Here is a 22,153-nt window from a genome sequence, read left to right as displayed (position 1 = left end):
CCCTTTCCTTTCCCCTTTCCTTTCCTTTTTTTGGTAACAGTTAAAAGGACTTCAGTCTCTATTGTGGTCAGTCTGGTACAATCCACAACACTAATTATCATCTTAAAAAAGAAAAACACAGTGCCAGTAGATCTTCCACAATAAGAGTAATTGGCATCACCAGTGAAGAGTCAGTACTTAACCTGTAAAGGTCAATTCAGCAAACAAATGTCCAAGTGCCAAACCACAAGCCCATAAAATTCTGTAACCTCAGTTAATTCCTTCAGTTTTGGCTGAGGTCAGGCTTATTTTTATGACTGAACTACACTTCCACATTAAAAATAACTTAGATAATTTCTGTTCCTTAAAATTTTGTAGAAAAGCTGCAGCCTGAAAAACAAACATTTTTTAAGTACAGATTGAAAAGCAAAAGTATAACAGCAACTATAAATTGAGCATGGCTATTCTGGGCACAAATGCTACTCTACTCCACTAAAATAATTTCAAATCTTGTATAATTTAGCAGAATCCACCCATTATCTCTAATTTATTTTCTTGATGGAGATTCACTGCAGCAAGTCGAAATCTTTCAAATCTTCCACAGAAAATGTTTTCACATTTATGAAAAATATGCAATTTTTTTTACTGTCAATTTACACTTGCAACTATTTTTTACTTCAAATTGCTGTTTCCAGCAACAGCTGTAATAATAACTTCACACTTACTAACATAATGAAAGCCAATGTTACTTCCAGGCTTTCTCCTACTTTTTGTTCTCCCACTATCCCAAAAGTAGCATTCTTTCTCTTAAAGGGTACAGGCAGTGTACTTCCCATGCAAAACAAACAAAACAATTGCACTCCAAAAGAATAATGTTTTCTAATACACTCTTCCTTCTTACCAGTTCTTTCATTTACTAAAGAACAAATTGAATTTAGCACTATCTATTGCCCCTTAGATCACAATCTGCAAGCCTTGTTCATTTGAGTAGTTCTTGCTCCTAGAGTAAAACCTGCAGACAAAGGGTAAGAAACAGTCTCTAAATTTTTCTATATATAGTGGAATAATCTCCTAAAGTATGTGAACCAAGCTGTATGTTATATCACTCTCACACATACGTTGCTGATGTTAGAACTTAATGGAGATGCAAACTTTCAGTGCAAACCTAAGCATATTTATTTCTGCATCATCAAGATGTATAGGTTCACAAGAGTTTTCTAACAGGACCCTGAGGTCAAGTTTTAGAAAACAGCCATAACAAAACCCTGAAACATTGGTGACAGGTAGACAGAAGATACTGGAAACCTAAATTATGATGACAACAGCTTATTGTAATTTAGGATTTTTCCACAGGAAATTCTAGATTGTCTTGCTTAGAACTGGAATGAAAAGTCAAAAACTTAGAAATATTTTACAAAATAGAATATTCTCAGAAGTTTTGTCAAATGAATAGGTCACCATCTGTCAGGTTCATTGCTAACTGGCAGTTCTCAGTGCTACTCTAAAGGCTGCACTCAGAGTGGTCAGCACTCTTCAGATGTGTCCAGATAACAGACTCTGGATCGTCCAATCCTTGAACCAGTGCAGGCAAACAAAAAGATATTTTTGTCATTGTGGATAGTTTTTTCCATCCATGCCACATCAGAGAATACAATACAGCTCAAATGAAAATACCATGGTGTTCTGATTACATATATCAGTAGTCTGTGTGTTTGACTTTTGCGTATCAACACAGAGAACCATGTTTTCCATTCAGTTTAAGCGTTCTTCTGTTCCAAATTTTCTTGAGAATCAGATAATCTGAATGACAACTACCCCACTACTGCAGTTCTGGTTTGACAAATACAGAATTAAGTTTTCACCTCAGATAAATAAAGAACGGGCATCTTTCAAACTCTGATAAAAGCAGATAGGTGAGTATTTTGTATCTGACAACTGAGAAGTACAATTTCACATTCATGTCTCAAGGGATCCCCATTTAATCTTTAAAAAGCAAACATATGACAGTGTGTGTAAAGTTATATTAAACTAGAAGCAATTAGTGATCTCTTTGTTGTGACAATTCAGGTAATTTGTGAACTGGCTACTTCCAAATAATGAATTGTGTTCTTACACAATTCCACATCATCCAACCCACAATCTTAAATGTATTTCTTGGTAAATTATTTACTTTTTGCTGGATCTCCACAAGGAACATATTTTCATTTCTAATGTGAAGAAAATCACATTTTTTAAAAATTAAAAAATCCCAAAGAAACAGAAATTTCTTTCCAAAAAGTCTGAAACAGACAAAGGTAAAATCAGTATCTCTAGTCATGCTTTAAAGAGGAAAAACAGCATGTGTCTAACAAACTATTTAGTAAGGCATGAAGCAAATTACTCAATTTTCTACTAATTAAAGGAGAATCATTTCTATTCTTGGACATCACCTTGTACCCTGGTACACACTCCAATAAACTGGACAAATAAAATCATCAGATTCTTAGCCAAGGCCTCTGAGGTTTGAAGCTATTTGTTTTGCTATTGAAATTATACAAGTCAAATGCTGCCTGGAGACCACCACAGCAACACAAAGTAACATCTGATCATCACAGACACAAGACAAAGTAAGACCTGATCATTTAAGAAGATAAATCAGAATTTTCAGACATTAAAAAAATTACCTGGGTCTTCTATAGATAAGTTCTTCGTTAACCATTGAACAATGTCTGAACCTAGGAACAAAACAACAGGTGTTTTAATTTAGCAAGTTATCTCTTCTTATTCTTCAGTTCCCTAGTCCAATTAATATTGTTCTACCACATTAAAATATCTACATTTTTGTTCAGTTTGTCTAGAATCAGCTAGATCGTTTTATTTTTACAGTGTCTCCACCATTTAAGGAAAAGAAACGTATCACACACTTGTTTCTTTAGGGCAAGACACGTAGAACATAATAGATGCACATTAAGGATATGATAATAGCCTACATTTCATTGTTGCAAAATTCACATAGAAAAACAATCAAACACTTTATTAAGTTAACACTCAGTTTCCCCTACCTTCCAAATTACTTTGTAAATGAAGCCGAGAAAAGGAAAACACAATATACATTGTGATTATGCTATCTATGGAATATACACTCCAGGCCATTTCTGCTTAAAACCGTTCTTGGACATGTCATTATGAGCTCCGTTGAAGAGCTCTAGTTTTGTCAGTCATGTCTTCTGATTTTCGTATCTTTAAGTATTACTTCTGCTGTAGTGACTTTTGACTCTCTCCACTGGCCATCAGTAAAAGCATATTCATTTATTTACCTTATCATGTGCTACCAAGGTTTGAAACTCTGCCCATGCCTAAGCCCTCTATAGAATTTGTTTTTCTCCTGGTGCTAAAGCCCTTTTTCTTACCATTGCAATCTCTGTTTTTCTTTTCTATCCATTCATTTACTGCCTATTTCTTTCTACTTGATTTCCTGTCCTTATTTTAAGGTCCATGCTATGGYCCTCTCTTAGTACCTCTGACGCCAGATTCCCTGCTGTGTTTCTCCCTTGGTATTCTTTCCTCCCTACCCCCAGTTCCTAAAACCCCTCTGCTGGCTCTTGGCTACGAATGGCTTCTCACACTGTGCGTCCAGCCAAGCTGTAGCCAATCTCATTTTTTTAGACTGTAAGCTATCCAGCTGGACTYCACCCACTTTGAACATGCTGAATTACAAAATAAATTACAAAGCAGTTCTGCAGATAAAAAGACAAACACATTTATGATTTAAAAACTTTAAATAACAGCTTTGTCCTAAGGGGAAAATTATTAAAACACTAGGGTGCTTGTGTGCRTTTTCTGTTTCATGATGGCTGCACTATATCTTCATTTCAGATAAACAATACAACAGAAAGACAACATATAATACTTCCTTATAAAATTGGTATTTAAATTGTCCATTTATTTCTAAGCAGATATAATAATATCATTCTTTACAAGTTTTGAGTTTAAAAAAGAARAAAGATAACAGAAATTTACACAAGTATTAGACACAAAAATAATAAAATGTTATGTTGGACAGTAATGCAAAATATTAAAACGTGGAAGAAATTTCCCCTGTCACTACCCAGATTCTGATTTCTTCCTGTAATTCCAATTCAAAATTTCCTTTGATCTTTTTTGGGCATATGAATATTGTACATTAGAAAAGCATTTCAGAGAACAAAGAAAATCTATTTTTTCTTACTCTCTTCATTCTAACTAAAGTCACTTTGCTGTTTCTAAACTTAGCGAATAAGTTTATCCTGTATTTTACAATGCCAGCTTGATTATAATGTAACTTTTCTTGTGTGTATGCATTACTGAATTGATTTCATAGCAAAGAAAATGTGGTGATTTTACAACCATCTCCAGAGAAAACATTTTTATCAGCTTGTTACGTATCTGCATTTTAATAGATACTAAACTCCACTGGCCCCATTTCTCATAGCATTTACACTGAATTTTTCCTTAAAGAAGTCAATTTACCTTTACATGCTCCTACTATTGAATGTGTACAAAATGTTTTCAGGTTGATATTCCTACCTCAAAGTATTTTATTTTTTTCTGTATTTCTATAAACATATTTCATGTCTTTACTCATGATCTTAATGAGGCTGACACTGAAGGATGAATTTCAGCTTAAGTATAAAATGAAATTTCATAGACAGCGACTTCAGTGAGACAGTTCCAAGGTATATTTTTCCATTAGTTGATGAGCAAAGTTTGTCAACCCTAAATATTGCCATAAAACCTCAGAGGTTATAGGAGAAAAGCAATTAGAAAAACAATATGAGATTTTTGAATACCGAATTCTAGCCTTGACTTCCTTCAAATCTCTCAGGCACTGTATAGAGAGAAACTTTCTGCTTTCAGTTCTCCCTTTTTTATCTCATTTTCAATTACTTCTTTCCACTCCACTTCTTCCAAAGACTTTCTTGCAGTGATACATCATATATATCATTCCAAATTTGCAAACAAGATCATACTTGCACTCAAGATCTATACATCAGAGATTTTACACACATTACACGGCCTCTGGTTTATAAATAATAGTGGGAAAAAATGGATTTCTTGATAGCTGCATCATCTTTTTCTGAAAGATTTTCACCATTCTATTCACATTTTAGATTGAAGCCATTCCCATGGTCCTTGAATGCCTGAAGATCTGGTAGACAAGAAGTTAACCATGAACCAGCAATGATGTGCCCTTGTGGGCAAGAAGACAAATTTATTTCAAACCAGTCAACCATTTCTGTGCCCTTTTCTGAATTTTATTACTTACATAGAAGTGTTTCAAAAAGTGAGACCATTACTATAATTTCTTATTTACTTCAAAACTCTCAATCATGTTCTTTAAAAAGTTACTTTTAAATGCAAGGGGCCTGAAAATAGCAGTTGCCCTAGCTGTCACAGTCTTAAGAAAAATTATTTGAGGAAAGTGTCCTCTCTGAACTCTGCAGTGCTAATTTCCACATCACAACCTTAAAGGCCAGAGCAATGTCAAGGCCAGCTTTCAAGCACAAAATCTTTATTGTAAATAACTTTCTCTAGAATATAATTTTAAAATGTGTGGATTTTAAACTACAGCAAATTGAATGGAAATTGTAAATTCACTTCTTGCTATGCGAAGATGCAATGAGCCGTGTCATCCTTGATCTGAMAAAAAAAAAAAAAAGTGTAGTATTTATGCAAAAGAAAATCAAAATTCAAAATGCTGTATCATTTTTATAATTCAAAACCACACTTGGCTGAAAAAATTCAGACCACYGAGCAGTTTAACTGAGCTAGAACGATCCCTCTTTTCATAAGGAGACGKGCTCAACCTTATAGAAAGTATTCTTTTACTACAAATAGGTCGCTCCTCTTCATTTTTTCCATTGCCAACCTCAGCACTGGAGAGGCCGAGAGGGCCGCAGCAGGWCCCATCCCTGGCCGGGACGGGCAGCAGAGCGGGGGCAGCTGCTCGAAGGCAGCAGCCCAGCGCCCGGAGCCCCCCAGCCGCCTGCGCCGTTTCCTCACAACCCGGCTTTCCCGGGTGGAGAACGCAGTGCAGAACTCACGCTAGCGACAACCTTATAAACACTCAAAGAGCATTTCTAAACTTAAGGCACCATGACAGTTATGAGATGAGGTAAGACCACTGCCTTTCCCTTGTTTCTTCTTTCCCTTCGGAGAGGAGGGAGTTGTATTGTTTTGACTTCTGCCTTCAACATCATTGGCAATACATCATGAAATTAAGTTTAATTACTGATACAGACATCAAAATCCTTCTTGGTCAGTGCCTGAAGAAAATATATGTCTTTACATTTCTCACCGCTGGTTTAGATATTGGTAATCTGAAACTGGATCAGATTAGGAGTTAATGTGAGAAAGCCTGGGGCCTATCTGGTTGTTCAGCACTAGTTGTTCAGCCACGAAGAAGCTGATTGCTCTTGGATGGAGTCTGACCCAACATGAAAGAGCTTTCATCAGCGATTGGGATGTGATGATTTACATTCTCCCTGAAGTTTTCACAGTCACATACCCCAGCATACCACGTTGTCACTCAAGTATACGAGCATGGACATTTTATAATTTTTTCTTTTCCTGAGAAGCATAGTTTGTGCATGCATACATCTGAGTAAAATCAAGTACCACACATATTTCAGGGCAGATAGGTAGTGGGGAAAAAAACAATGGCTATAATATCATTGTTAACACTTTTTATCGGTTTAGGTTTTTCCAGGTTACTGGATTATTCAGATTCTTTTTACTTCTGAYTATCATAGCTAATCAAAAGGAAGATCTGCATTAGACACTTGATAGTACTATGAGAGGAAGAGTGTGGGGACTTCCCTTTGAAGTTGGGGTTGTAGTAGTGTTTGAAGGAAAAATTAGTTTCTTCCCTTTATATTATGGCAACAGTCAGTGTCAAATTGCATTTTATTTAAGTCTAGTAGAAAACGAATTAAGGGGTACCTTGGTTGCCTAGTTCCATGTTACAGAAGTAAGCTGGTAAAAAATGTTTAGACGGTAAAAGGGGGAGATAAAGGATATGGCACAAAGAGGCTGTATGTGGCTGGCTTTGGAATTTTTTCATATTTTTATTTAGTATTTAGTATTTTTTTCTGTTTCCATTCTGTTTTCCTTTGGATTAATGGAAGATAAATTTATAGACCTATTTGGAATCACTGTGTACCATAAGTAACAACAGAGYTGAATTTGTGCTAATTTGAATACATTGATGATTGAATTTACATATTTAACCTGCTTATCTTTACTGTTTAAATGGGTTGACTTTTAAAAGAAAGACATCATTGATCAAAGTGCAGTTCAATGAATGAAATTTGCATCTCAGCTTTCATAAATTTAATTCTGCCACTTTGTTTTTTTTAATTATTCATGGAAGTAGACACATGAACCTTTTCTTTTTACTTTCAAGTAAAGTAAACAAGTAAAAGAGCCAGAAYCTTTCACTCTAAGCTCTAGGCAATCCTCAAAAATACTCAAGCCTAGAACTGCAAAAATGATCTATACCTGTCCTGGCTAGCATAAGTCTGTGAAGAACAACTGTGTTGCCTGATATTGCTAAGTTACTAACATTCAGTGCTCTCCCCTCATCTGCTTAGTCAGTCATTTCATTGTAGAAGACTATCAGGTTGGTTAAGCATGATTTCCACTTTGTGAATCCATGCTGACTACGTCTTTCACATGCCTGGAAATGGTATCCAGGATTAGCTGCTCCATCACCTTCCTGGTGATAAAAGTGAGGCTGAGCAGCATGTAGCTCCCTGGCTTCGCTTCGCTTCTCTTCGCATCTCTCCTCGTCTCTTCTCCCTTCTTCTTCCCATTTCTGAAGACAGGAGTGACATTTGCTGTCAGTAGTTGCATTCAGTAGTTCGCTGCATTCTCCTTAGAGAACTCTGAAGCTAAATCCCTTCCTCTGAGCAGTTCTGAATCAGTCTTCAAGGGGAGAGGAGGAATCCTCCTAACACAAAGCATTTTTGTGTCAGGTGTTCTTCCTAACACAAGTGTATACTGCACAAATTGACAAACTGTAAAGTTGTGCTACAACCCCAGCGTCTCACCTTGTAGGCGAGTGCCCAAGTACCAACCTGGACAACAATTTTCTTTGTCTCTCTCAATGATCTTATAACTTCTTCAAACAAACAACGAGAAACTGCCTGTTGATTACAATATTCCCTAATACGTAAGGCAATCTTAGTCCATATTTCTGCTTAGCCACAGGCACTTCCAGGATTTGAACTTAGATGTCTCTGCTCCAGCTTTAAGCATTCGGATCTGGGCACCTCTTCATTCTTTTTATTGATCGCCTTCTGAAGATGAAAGGAGGAAAATAAGTATGATTTGCTGTCATGCTGGGTAGGGCACTTATGTGGAAAAGTTAAGCACCCAAAGTTCCCTCCCTACTCCAGCATCAGTATGAGTGCTTGAGAGCATCCTGCTCTAGTACATACCAGGACAGGAATCTCAGAACAGTCTCCCCCAAGAAAGGCATTCGGAAACAGAGAAGGAGCTGGATATGTGATTCTTATCCAAGTTTGTCCTCTAGTTCCTGAAATAATGTGTAAAGGGGCAACAGTAACATCTCTGCTGCCTCACTGTCTTTAACTATCCTTCTGAAAATTCAGCTAAGATTTGTAAATTACCTAAGGACAACTTAAAATATATTTTTGAAAGAAAAATTTGCAGTTTACTGAAAACAGTTCATCTGGCTTCATTTTTAAGTCTCCTAGATGTTTAACTGTACCCTAGAGACAACTTGTATAGAAAATAGCTAGATTGCTAAGCACAGTTTCCTGGAGCTCACTGCTGAGATGACATCATAAAAATGCACTGTGCAGCTCCTAAGGCTTCTTTCTTAATTAGTAAGCAAGTTTCGAAGTAACGGAAGAGTGATGTTTTGCGAATACTGGAGGGCTCTCCAAAGGAAAGCAGTACCAAGGCAGGGGTTTTTTTGTTTATCCTGTATATTTATATGCAATTACCGAAATGGAGCTTCTTTCTAGAAATTCAGCAGTGGTGGACATTTCAAAATGAAGGCATTGCCTAGGTCATCTCTATGGCTTTCTTCCTCTGGAGAAGGAAGCATGCAAGTAAACAGAATAAATTTATACTGARACTATATATTAAGTATTCTAGGGAATGCTGATACACCAGTTCCAAGAGCTAAACCATCGCAAAGCAGAACTGGTGGAGCAGCTTTGAACAGCCAGAGTGAAAGAGTCAACRCTATTTCATGCAATGTACGTAGATAGGAACAGTCACCGCAAATAAATTTCCCCAAAATTTTATAGCTRTTTTTGACAATACTAGGTGTCTCTGCAATCAACTGTAAAATCATCTAATTTTGTGATTTACAGGTTTTAACTCTAAATAAATGTAACTCCAAATCTTAACTTATATCTGCTTTAGATAAAAACAGAAGGTTCAATTTTAGTTTTTTTAAGAATTCATTAAAAAAAATACATTGCATCTAGTTGGAAATACAATTTATCTTGTTTTAGATGAGTGCAGAGTTTACAATCACAGTGTCTTGAAGGGAAAGCCAAGCTGAAAAAAAATCATCAAGGTCATAATGGCATTACTCAAGCCAAGTTACTAACTTTCTGTAGCATTGTCATCACACCCTGCAGCTTCTAGTCTCTTAGTTTTTCCAAAATTACGTATCACTACTAGTCAAAAGTATTCTCTCTCTCATACACATACCAGTAACGGTCTGCAAGTTGCACTTTGATAACACTCACAGCACAGTAACAGCTGCCTGAAATTACCTCTACTGCAATAAACAGTTTTCCTTTCTTATTTTTAGATCAGCAGCTTGAAAATAGCATGGAAAAACAAACAGCCTTCAAGTTCAACCAAAAGGTTTTTTCAAAGTCTCGATCACTCTATTGCTTCAATCAATTATGTTTTTTTTTCACAGTTTCACTTCAATATGTCTAGGAAATCTGATATTTTCCTTTTGAAATGGTTCTTCTAATTATTGCCATACTGCCCCCCAAAGACACCCACACACAGATGGCAATGGAAGGAAGCGAGGAAGCAATATCATTTTTGCTAGGCAATTCACACTCACAGAGGAAAATCCTGAAGTTCTAATTCAGGGGGAATTGGAGTAAAAATATAAATGATATATCATTTGAGTTGTGATTTTGACTCTAGAAAAAAGTCAGTTGAGACACAGCAACTTCTAGTTTTGACATTTGCCCACGAACAATGCAGATTTTCTTCCTTTCTTACAAAGAATTCCTACACAATAATAGCTAATTTACATAGCTGGTTTGAAAATGGGCTTTTTATCCATTGCTATTCCAAAACTCTCTTTCAGTGACTCATGCTCTTATTGTTCTTTATGCTTAAGATTCTGAAAACTGATATCCAAAAACATCCCTTTGATCATCAAAGATTTCCTGAATAACCCAAACCATTTTACTTAGTTACTTTGACTAAAATATATTCTTTGGAAAGATTTGAAGATGTCAAGTAAACAGCAAAATGTGATCCTGTGCAGAAACTCCTGATACAATTCACAGAATTGCAAATAAAGAACTCAGAATTTCCCCGAGGATCTGCATCATTAGCCAGTCATTCTCATAGCTACAAAATAGCTCCAACAGGAGTTTTCATTCTCAGTAAAACAGATGCTGCAGCATGGCAGTTGCATAAACTACATATCATCAGAGATATCACCCAATTTGGGGATACAGGCTATAACAAAAAGCCCCCCCAAAAAAAACTTCATGATGAACTGCCAAGGAATTTCAGAATAAAAATACTTTCATTTAGCCAAAGCTGTCAATTGTTGATTTTACTTTTAAACACAACAATTCCATTGTTCCATGGCCTCCAGCACAGAGTAGTTATTTTTCCACTAATAGCAATATATACAAAATATAGCAAGAAAGTTTCCTGAAACGGAGTAGAAACTTTCATCCTTAATCCTAACATAAGTGTTTCACCAGAAATGTCATCAGCTAGGATCAGAAATTTGCTCAGGCCTTCTTCTCTTTATTTGAAATATGAAATATTTTAATATTCAATAAACTACAGAAAGTTCAAATGAATTTCTATTTTTGATTAAGTGGTGCTGGATGTTTTTGTGCTATTTCCTCCAGATCTATGATTATTTTAGTACTGCTATGTCTCAAAGTTTACACTTCAAAGTGTAGGGCTGCAGGGCTACGTTTTCAAAACGGAAAAAGAAAAGATGAAGTTATCCAAATTGTAAGTACCTATACTTTGAAGCATTAGTTTGACTGAAAATCTAATCCCATTCTGTTTTTATCCAAATACAGAATCTTTTCTCCAGCTTTATTCTTCCACCAAATTCAACCAAATTTTTGATTTATAACCTGCCATCTCTGTTCTGAGGTTATGAATTCATTTGTTCTAATCAGTAATTGTGCTGTACTACGGTCTAAAAGCACATGTCCCAATATCTTTTCCAAAACGAATAAAATCACATGGCCCTTCTCATGGTAGTTCTTTATATATGCATCTCAAGCCCTTTGTCACAATAAGAGCAAAATCAATTAGCTCTTGAGGATAATTCCCAATGACTCATTGAAATGTAAGTTATGCTGACAATTGAAATTATCTAAAATGATTTATCCATCAATGGAGTTTTATCAAAAATTAAAATAGATGTGAACTACTACTTTAATACTTTGRCTTTAAATACACTTCACTATACCATCCATAAGAAGAACGATATTTCTGCCTAAAATTGAAGTACAGTATATGTTCACATACGTGAACATATATGCCAGCTATCATATAAACCCTGCTGCCACCAATCAGAGCAAATTTAGCTAAATGAAACATTATACCACTTCCAGAAAATAAATCTACTTTTTAACTTGCCAAGTTCATTMCTTTTCTGTTCTGTTCACCCATGGACATTCACATGAGCTTTTGTGAGAAATTAATTGCAGCCCTGCAGCTAGTATTAGTTTCTTGTCTATGATATATTTATACTTATATGAATTCAAAACCAGCTTTTCWGCTTTTACAAGTAACCTGGTACCTAATTAAACAAATGCTTGTTTGAAGCAAAGTGGGTTTTTGTCTTTTTTTCTGTCAGCATCAGCTTCTGACTCTGATTGAAGAGCTATCACTAATGCCTTCATTTTAGGTGGAAGCCTCTTGGTGTCTCTGCAAAGTTAAGAGTCTTTGCAATAACCTCCTGTTTTCTCCCATCCCCACCCTCACGTTCAGTACGGCCAGGGCTCCTGTTCAATATATTGATCTGCCGGCTCACAGGAAGTACTTGGAAATTTAGGTAAGGAGATAAAAGTAGGARAGAGTCATTTTCCACTATTCGTGACGAGGCAGAAGAACAACAACAAAGAGTATACTGAACAATGCTCAACCACCAGCCTGTGACGTGGCCTCATATAAGTCACAGGTTTCTTATTTATCTCTAAAATAAAGATAATAGTTCCTCATACTGTGCTAAGGATTTGAGTGGCTGAGAGAACATTGAGTTTTGAAAAGACTGACCTGTAGRTATCGGTATAATAAATAATATTGTGTTTCCTGGAGTCTAGGTTCTATTCTTCATGCTATTTTACTGCACATTTTAATGTTTTATTTCATTTGGAGGAAACAGTTGAGAAAAGTTGTCATCCTGTGAACACAGAATGAGTCTTTTGCAAATTAGACTTGCACGTTTGGTAGCTCCTTGTGAGGATGAGGCTTCGGCTCATTTTTTTCTTTTCTTACAAAACGCAGAGAAAAATTACGTTCATGCTGTTGCCTAGGAATATGCAGTGACGTGAATACTACTTTTAGTACCTGTTGTGTCTTTGCTGTTTACATTGTCAATGAAAGAATAAAAGCATGCAAAAAAAAAAAAAAAAAAGTGAAATGAAGCACGCATAGACAACCATTCACATACCTGACTAAACCAGCAATTCTGCCCCTCTTCTTCCCAGCCTCTGCACACAACCATTTGAATTAGACAGGTTTGCACTTCAAAACTAAGCACTATGCTGTATTTAGTCCTCCTTTCTGTTACGTATGCTAATTCTATCTGAACATACATAGAAATGAGCTTTTGTCAAATACTAAGACAAATACCTGCCGCAGCACTATTTTTGACAAATGCTCTCGAGCGGACTGCAATACAGGCTTCTTCTACTTCCAAGCAACCTCCTTTGTTTCCTCAGATCTGCTATGCCGTTGCCTTTATAGCTGCCAAATCGGCATTTCTGATCCCTTAAATGGGCTCACAAGAACACACTGCTGAGGATGGCRCAAGACTCACAGCAATGATTTTCAATGGTATGAATTCTCCTCCRTAAAATGCTGGGAATGACAAACGTTCCCACCCGACTGTTCTGCTTCTAGGTGAGCTTGCTAGGCTTTAGCAGCTCCAATGACTGTCACCCAAGAAAAGAAAGTAATAAGATTCCACTACTGCCAATACCCYCTTAAAGTTCAGTGATTTTTCCTTATTTTGTGTTCAAAAATTCTATTTAACATGGCTTATGCGAGTTGCATTTGCTAGTTAGTGTTTTCTTCTTTTAGCARGTAAGCTAATATAGACAATTTCTTTTTCATAACAAGAACATGTGTGCGTTGAGCAAATATAGAAAAATCACATCTCTGAGCACAGGTTCTTAAGATGAAGCACTCATAAATAACTGCTGCCATATGCAACTGTATACAGAAGTAAACCTCCTTTAGTGCRGCCTAAACTTGCTGTAACACACCAGGGAAGGCACAATATTTGGACAGTTTCTCCACATTCCAGKGCTGCAGAGCTCATTTAAGAATTTTAGGACTGAAGAGCCGTGTGTTAACTGCTATATAAATACAGTGGAACAGAGAATCCCTCTGCTAGGGACCTTACAATCAGAATTTTTTATGTGACAGCCTAACTGCATAATGACGATTCTATGGTTGTTCAACRTAGCCCCCTACTTCTCTGTTATTCTATGAGCTTTCCCTCTGAAAAGCACTAGCAGATCATCCTCAAACAGATGTTTCATGAATCACAGTTGAACTCATTAAGCACCAGAATTTCTATCCTGACACAAATTCCAAGATTCTGAAACTTCGTTTTGTCCTGAACTGGACCCCCAAAGCCAAGTATTAAAACTTTCAAAAATTCCAAAATATTTTCCTTCAGTGCTGTCACAGTGTTTTAATTCAATAAAGACAAAGCCTTTTTTTAGTATAAAATAAACAGAAYGTTTCATCATCTTTCTGACTCATAAGACAACTTCCAACAGAAGTATAATAATAAAACAATAAAATCAAAATGCAGTATTTCAGTACTTCCAGTTAATGACAACATCAAAAATTTGCCCATGAAACAGTTTGACTGTGAAAGTGATTCCCAGCAGAAAACTGATTTKCTAGGTAAAGCTTCAGAAAGCTCTTAGTGGATAATTCTTCTAAATTAAAGAGCTAAAGAAGGCTTGAACACAAATAAGATGGATGTGCATTATTATACTATGACAGTCTCATTTCTTTGACAAAGCCAGAGGCCAGTGCCTTAGGATCTGCTTTATTGAGCCCCCAGGGAAAGTAAATAGACACAGTCTTAGAATGAGAGAAAATGAAAAGAGAATAAATGGCAATCTCATCTACCTTTTTCTCTTAAGGTCTTACCTTGTCTGTGGTTAACTCTAGCTGAACAAGTCAAAAAATTTAATCCAAAATATATCTTTATTAAACTACTGCTTCTATTTCCCCTAAACTAACTTCAAAGACATTCTTATTACACAATACAAACACTACAACTATAGCTGTACTAGCTCTAGTTACTTCRTATCATTTCTTGCTATTGATGATCTGTCCTCCTACCATGCAGTAAAGAGGATCGATGAGCCTTAAAAAGCAAACACTTTTTGTAACTTTATATAGCCMATACCATTCAGATACCACTGAGATAATAAATTTGTAAAATCACAACTCCAATTCAGTACACACTCACAGCTCCTGTCCTAGTACATCTGATTGTGATAGACTGTGAGTTATGTACAGTGAGAATGCAARCCTTTGGGAACTCTCTAAGTTTAGTTTCTAAAAGATGTCTTCTTTGACAAGAAGAATAAGATTGAACTTACTCAGAATTCTGGTAGTTTTGACCCAGGTCTACTCAAGCTTTAATTTCACTGTGATGCTACATTTAAAAAAAATATATTTATTGACTGTGAAATCCAAAGGGAAATTATAAAAAAAATTTCTGCTTTAGTGGCAGTGGAGAAATCCAAAGTAACTTCACTACAGTCAATGAAAATGCTTCAGGAAGTGGTTGACTAAGATACAGATATATGTCCCAAATCCTTCAAAACTACGACACATGCTGAGAATCAGAGAAAGCAAATTGTGATTCAAAGGTTCTTAGGAAACTTAAAGCCTATTTTTTTATTCTTTCTGAGATCTGTATGCATACCAAATGATGTTGAAGCCATAACCACCTAGAGATTTTACTTTAAACACAAAAAGAACTTTAGTCAGTCAATTGCAACTTTGCTACTCCTGTAAAATTCATGACTCCATAGCCACTCACTCCATAGCCACTCATTCCTGCAAAAATAGACCTCATTATTTCATAGGTACATGAAAAAAAAAGTATAAGGCTCTATTTATTAGTGGTGTKAAGGAAGCAGCCCTGAATGCCTATCAAGCAGTTTTCTGTATCTGTAGGAATTGAAACAGCTGTTCACTAAAAGGGACAATATCACAACTCTAGCAATCTATAGAGAGGGAGTATTCAAGCTACTTTGACATGAAACACTTTTGCTTTACAGGCATTGAAAAATGTGATGATTTGTCCCGCTCTTCATCAGAGGGCTCCTTTGGTTGAGGTACAACTGATGTCTTCCTGAAAGGACACAGAAATTTCAACAAAGTCCAGAAGAATGCTTGCAACCAAAGTCATGTGAGTAAAACAGATGTTACATTTCTGGAAGGAAACTAGGTCCTGAAATGAATTAGAGAAGGTGGCGTGCCAGTCTTGAGCAGTTTGCACAAAATAACTGAAATCATAGCTTTAGATGAAGACTGCTGACTGTCAAGTGGCAAAGGAATTCATGCCACAAATTCAGACAAACCTAGGAGTTGTAACCTGCCTGCCTGGGAGTGAGCGCTTGCACGCTCTTCTCTTTGTCACGCACGGAAGCCTAGAAGAGGGTCAGGATTGCAAAGCATGGGGCAGGGAGCATCTCAGATGCCATAAGAAGAGCATAGCAAAAAAAAAAAAAAAAAAAAAAAAAAAAAAAAAAAAAAAAAAAAAAAAAAAAAAAAAAAAAAAAAAAAAGGACAACAATAGGCTACTGAAGGACTTGCTGTTATAAGGATCTGCTATTGTTTCGGTTTGACTGCTAATGGTCTTTACTGCAAGCCCGGTTACCATGTAAACTGAGTGTACCTCCTAAAGAAATAAAGGTTATGTAGTGCCCAGCAAAGATGTGAGTACAGAAAATAATTTGACTTTCCACAACAGTATCTGAAAGAGCTTTACTAACACTAATTCCTCTAGCACTCCTCCAAAGAAGAAATGGTTCATTTTATAAATCTGGGAGTAGACACAGGAAAGGTTAAACAGATACCCTATTGCCAGTAAGAGAGAATGGCCAAGTCAATGAAGAAAATCCACGAGACTTAACTCCAAGTCCCTGTTACGAGCACTGGGATAGGAAAACATCACTGACACAGCTTGAAAGACTGAAGGTGGTTTTCTTTCTTTCTTTTTGTGCAGTTATGATAGGAATAATGTATTCAAAATACAAAATAAATGTATACTTCAAGAATGACAGGCAAATTTTCATGTTATTTCAAATGGATAAAATTTTCTCTTAATATCTTAGTATTTCATAWAGTGCTGAACTAACTATCCTAAAGATTTCTCTAATAATGAATCCATCTTAGTCCCTTCATTTATAAAAGCCTAGAAAGAYACAGGAAATATATGCATAAAGGTCAATGTTTAACATGCTCTGTTCAGGACTCCTAACCATATCGGGCTTGTTGTCGATTTTCTTTCATATAAAAAGTTTTCACAYCTTTTGAGGTGAGATAAAAGTTTTGCACTGAAATAAAAGTTTTGGGGTTTGTTGTCTTTTGTTTTTAAATCTTAACATTGTGTTTAGATTGGTTTTAACCGATCACATTTCATCTTACTTCTTTCTTAAAGGAAAGYGAGATTTTAAGAGGCTTATTAGGCTTCTTCCTTTTAAAAAAGTAATTTGAAAGCATTTGTAAGTAAATTTGTCAGTTTGTGCTCCAAAGCATGAAGCAATGATATCTGTCATTACAGCCTATATATGATACACTTTTCTTCTGACTGCTATTATCAGCTAGGGCAACTGAAAGGACATTTTTTTGCTTACCTTCTTTTAGGCTTAACACKCATTGCAAGCGAATATATATTTGTATTACATCATTTAAAGTCCTGCCTGTCCATAATTCATTTTCTTCTTATAAATACAGTACTTTGCTGTTAATAGGTACTGGCTTAAACACTGCAGCTAAACAGCTGCCTCCTGCAGCTAATTCTTTCTTTTTTCTGTATGCAGGTTGCCATTTTATCAACCACAATAATACTCTCCAAAGGTTTTGGTATTGCAAGATAACATGCTTCCTCAGTAACAATGCCCTTGAGCTATACATTATCTCACATTAACACATGTTTTCTTGTGTCTTACTCCTTAATTGTACCCCTTTTTTATAGGTACTTTTTAGTTTTGCTTTTTTAAGATAGCATTTGGAGTAGTAATGTTTGACTCACTTTAATTCAAAACAAAGCCTCCTTGATGAAGTAGAACCCGAGTTTACACTGACTACTCACCCCTTTCTACACCCATTTTTAAATACACTGAAGCCAAATACTGTCCCAATCTTTAAAGTTCTGACTCTACWTTGCACAAAATTTGCTTTTATTATAGTATTTTGCCATGTTTTTATTTTTGTTTTGTTTCATAAACTAGTGAAAGGGAATACAAACTGAGTATTTCAGCAGTGAAAWMCAGGTTTCACCTCTCTCTTTGTATTGTGCTATAGACATATATTACCCTGAGAATCTGCCAGATAAAAAGATCATGAGAAAAATACAGCATGYGTATAATACTAGTCACTCTTTCCTTGTCCTTCATCTCCTATCACATTTCCTTTTTGCTTTTCAAAGTGCTAAATARAAAGGCTGCTTAATAGACAAAGCAGTCTGCAAAAAAGGCTTCTTTATTTTCAGTTATGCATGCTTATTAAAGGACAATTTGTGTACTTTGATGCTAAACTTGACACTTAATAAATCCCCGCAATTGCAAACTGCAGAGAAGAACCTTGCAGAAGAAGAGAGAATAGCTTGGAAAATTAAAATTAAATCCTAGATCCTAATGGGTGCATCCCTTATTACATTAGATCCCCAATGTAGCTAATGAAGCCTCTAATGTCGTTAGTAGCAGGACACACAGGGAGAGGTRGAGGAAGGCTGGTTGTGGGTCCCAAGCCCTCAAGCCGCAGGGCCCCACAGCGCTGGCCTTCAGCAGCCACCTGCGTGGCCAAGGTGGTCCGCGGCTGGCCCCAGCGCCCGCCGTGCTGCAAGGAGCAGGACGCCCGCCACTCCCAGCACAGTTGCTGCACCAAGCCGGACCGCCGGCACGGGTGGGCGGCCCTCTCCCTCTTGGCCTTGAGGGCTCTGCTCTTGCTGGGTGCTGTCTCATTTGTTGCTCTTTTAGGCTATTCACCCCAAATCATGAAAACCAGATTTCTTTCTTAAAGACCYTGAGAGGTGTACTTCATGTATCTGTGCTGAGGTATATATCTAAATATATATGGTGCTCTCATTAGGGTCTGAGTAGGGAAAGATCTAGTTAAATCTGTGCTTATTTTATTAAAGCCTTTTCTCCTATTAAAGGTGTTTAATAATTTTAAGTCTGCATATAAATCTTCAGATGAATCTATTCTTTCTATTAATATAATTTCAGTGTTTATCTCACAGGAGAAAAGCTCAGTATTGTAGTTGGTCTGAGAGAAAATGAAAACAGTAATGGGTAATAAAAATACATACTTTCAGATTCATCTAAAAATATCCACATCCAGTGTAAAAAAGCACTTCTGTTTTAAAACAGAGTTTGTTGTTTTGGCTTTCTCCATTTCTGCTTCTTTCTTGCCAAGTTACTACTAAACATAGATCAAAAGCAATTTTTTTAATGATGCCAGCAAGAACTTTTTGAATTTCCAAAATAATAGAAAAGATAGTTCCAACCAAGTTTTCAATATTGATACAAATCATTACTAGATCTGAGAGATGGGGATATAATCTCCTTTTTATTTGATAGATACGTTCCTCTGAGCAGAGTTTCAACTGATTGAGGACATCTATTACAARTAAGACATGTAATAGATTCTACTTTTATTTTTGCTACATATTCTGCCTCACTTGTTTATATACTTGTAGTAGCTAATGCAAAATTTAGGAATTCTTGCTTGTGATCCGTGCATGCTCCCTCTTTCTTTCCTTTTCTTTTCTACTTTTTTTGAATTAAATGCCATGTTTGGATAGCACATTATAAAAAACAGCATTAACAGTCAATGATTCTCCTCACAACCCCCAAATGACACCCCCATTGTTAAAACAAATCATTATCTTTTTCAGTACCCAGTGTCTTGTACAGGAGATTGTAAATTATCATCTATGAAAAGATTATCACTCTCCGACTCCTTCTTTGTCCTTCCACTTTCCAAACATTGGTTAATGACTTTAAAATTTGGGCTTCATCAGACAAGCTGTCAATGAAATGCCAATGAAACTTTAGTGGGAGGCCAAATTCTAGGAAGGCACGTCAACAGCTGTTTTGCTGATGATCCTAACTGCAAATATTTCAGTAGCTTGGGGTGGGGGGGCAGAGGAGGAACCTAGCAGAGGGAAAAGGGAGGCCTCCTCAGCTGTGCTGCGCTTCACTTTTCCTCCTCACTTCAGCTCATCAGGTTGAATCTTGCAGTGTCATTTAAATTAAGTGCCATTAGAAAACAGACACTGGAGCAGAAATCTGAGCATTATTCCAGCTGATTCAAGAGTCATCTTCACACCTTCCTCTTCCTAGCCCTTCTACATCTCTCAGTACATCTACACCTCTGCACCGAGAGTCCATTTTCGAGTACAGATAATACAGACAGTTTCTCTCTTGGCTGACATTAGTAATGAAMTGAGTGTAATGACTCAGAAAATACGGATGTCTACATTTGACAGGGTGGACTAAAAAGCCAGGCTCTACAGCTATGCCAAAAGAACATTCCACAGAAAAAAAAATTATAACATTTTAGCTCACCTTTTACAACCAAGGATGCATGAGTATTTGCCACAAACCCTTAAAATGGAGGCTAGTTCTCAGAAGAGGATTTGATTTTAAACAGATGTAATATGAACAGCACTAGATTTCTATTTCATGCTTTCACTTTATTTTGCTTCCTGTCCTGCCTTGAAAAAAATAAAACTGAGAGGAAATTTCTATTCACAATTTTTTCAGTTATCAAGCAGTTATTTTTCTTTTCAGCTGAAATTAATCAGAATATTACATTTTAAAGCACAAGAAAATGTGTAAATGGATAACTGAATGTACATGACAGTTTCTTTTTCCAAACCAATTTAAGGAAATCAGTCATTCTTACAATCTACTTAAGATTAACACAGAGAATGAAGGCAAACTAAGCCTAAAAAACACACCTCATCCCGGATGACCAATATTCTAATTTATAACATTGAAGCCCTTCAAAACTCACATCACACAGAAGACATATCTTCCCTCAAAAATTCTGCTTCTTCCACAAGAAGTCATTAATCATTCCATATTAAGTAAGCCTAACAAGCCTAAGAAGGCTTCTCCTATCTAATCCATAAATTAATCAATACTGTTCCAAATAAACCAAACAGAATTTGTTTCCAAAAACATGTGATAACTTTGACCAAAAAATGAAATATTTTCAAGCACTTTGGAGCCTTCCAAACTAGTAATGCCTAGTATTGCTGTTCCTTCTCTCATGGAAAAGCTTAAATTCTGCTACTCCATCTTCCTAATTACTTCTTGTCCAGGACTCTCATGCATTCTTCCCTGTAACTGAGAGCTCAGGAGTCCACTCCCTTTCCTAAAATGTCAGGCCTCTTATTTGTTGCATGAGATCTTCCAGTTAGCATGTTAGTTTAAATTTACTATCCAACAATTTATCTTGGCTCTACTAAAAATGTATTTTWAAAAGGCATTTGATGTTCACTTTATTCCCAATTTTAATATTCCTCTAAAGTGCTATTCCTCTAGCTTTTAGCATTCCACAATGCAATGTGTTTCACAGTTCTTCAACTGTCTTATAGRTTCTTTTCGCCTAACAYGTAAAAAAATTTTGCCTAAYGTGTAAAAAAATTTTATTATAGACYTCTCTGTGCAAAGCTCTTCAAATGTTTTTTTTTTTTTATTTTAGTTCTATTTTCCATGCCATCTCTACTGATAGAAATAACAAGCTTAAACATCATCAAAAAGGATAGCTTTGTCAGATTACAACCAAAACCAGTTATGTGATTGGTTGGATTAAACACAGCACATCATCTCTTAGAATAAAGAAGAGTTTTATAAATTGGGATTACTTTACAGAATTCATTTAACACATTGCAGAGGTAATTTATGAGCAGTCCCCTAAKTCTGACCCCATTTCACACAGAATTTAGCCATATATTAGACCAGCAAACTGATTCACGTGCCACCTTCATGCTGCTCTGACAGAGCTGCAGGACGACAACTGCTGAACGGTACCYGCTCAGTAATTCACCAGGATACCACTGCTTGTTGAAGCAGCGTTCCCTGTCGCCTGCTTGCAGCCCAAAGAAGGGAGCTATTACAAAAAYGAGGAGGAGAACAGTGGACATCCTACTTACTTTTTTTTCTATTTAAAAAAGAACTGTATTTTTAAGACTTACAGAAAAACGTGAGACAAGCTGCATTCCCCCAGCTACTTTCAACAGCTGCCTTCCAGTGTGAATTGCTGCAATTTTCCACGTTTTCTGAAATGGTAGCCTCATTTACTGGCCTTTTTAATGGTCCAGAATTTGGGGACATGACGCCTGCCAAAAGCCTCCACGTAAGCMTTACACAAAATCAAGATTTCATCCCTAAATCCTGCCTGAATAACACAATGTTCTCTGTAACATAACCTATATTTTCCATCT

The 22,153-nt window shown here is 36.3% G+C and overlaps 1 protein-coding gene across 3 annotated transcripts in view; it reads right to left on the bottom strand.

Annotated features, from left to right (window-relative positions):
* RGS7 (regulator of G protein signaling 7) overlaps positions 1–22,153 on the bottom strand; it is a 283,492-nt gene that overhangs the window by 86,713 nt on the left and 174,626 nt on the right. For all 3 annotated transcript variants that reach the window (XM_085298265.1, XM_085298266.1, XM_085298267.1), the window contains exon 4: positions 2,643–2,693. In XM_085298265.1, coding sequence (XP_085154391.1) covers positions 2,643–2,693 — 51 coding nt within the window. The remainder of the gene's footprint in view (positions 1–2,642; positions 2,694–22,153) is intronic.

Source organism: Rhea americana, unplaced genomic scaffold (genome assembly GCF_003343005.1).
Source record: "Rhea americana isolate MKP2758 unplaced genomic scaffold, rheAme1 scaffold_137, whole genome shotgun sequence".
Taxonomy (NCBI): domain Eukaryota; kingdom Metazoa; phylum Chordata; class Aves; order Rheiformes; family Rheidae; genus Rhea; species Rhea americana.
The sequence above is the reverse complement of the archived record's forward strand: the minus strand, read 5'-3'. Positions and strand labels throughout refer to the sequence as shown.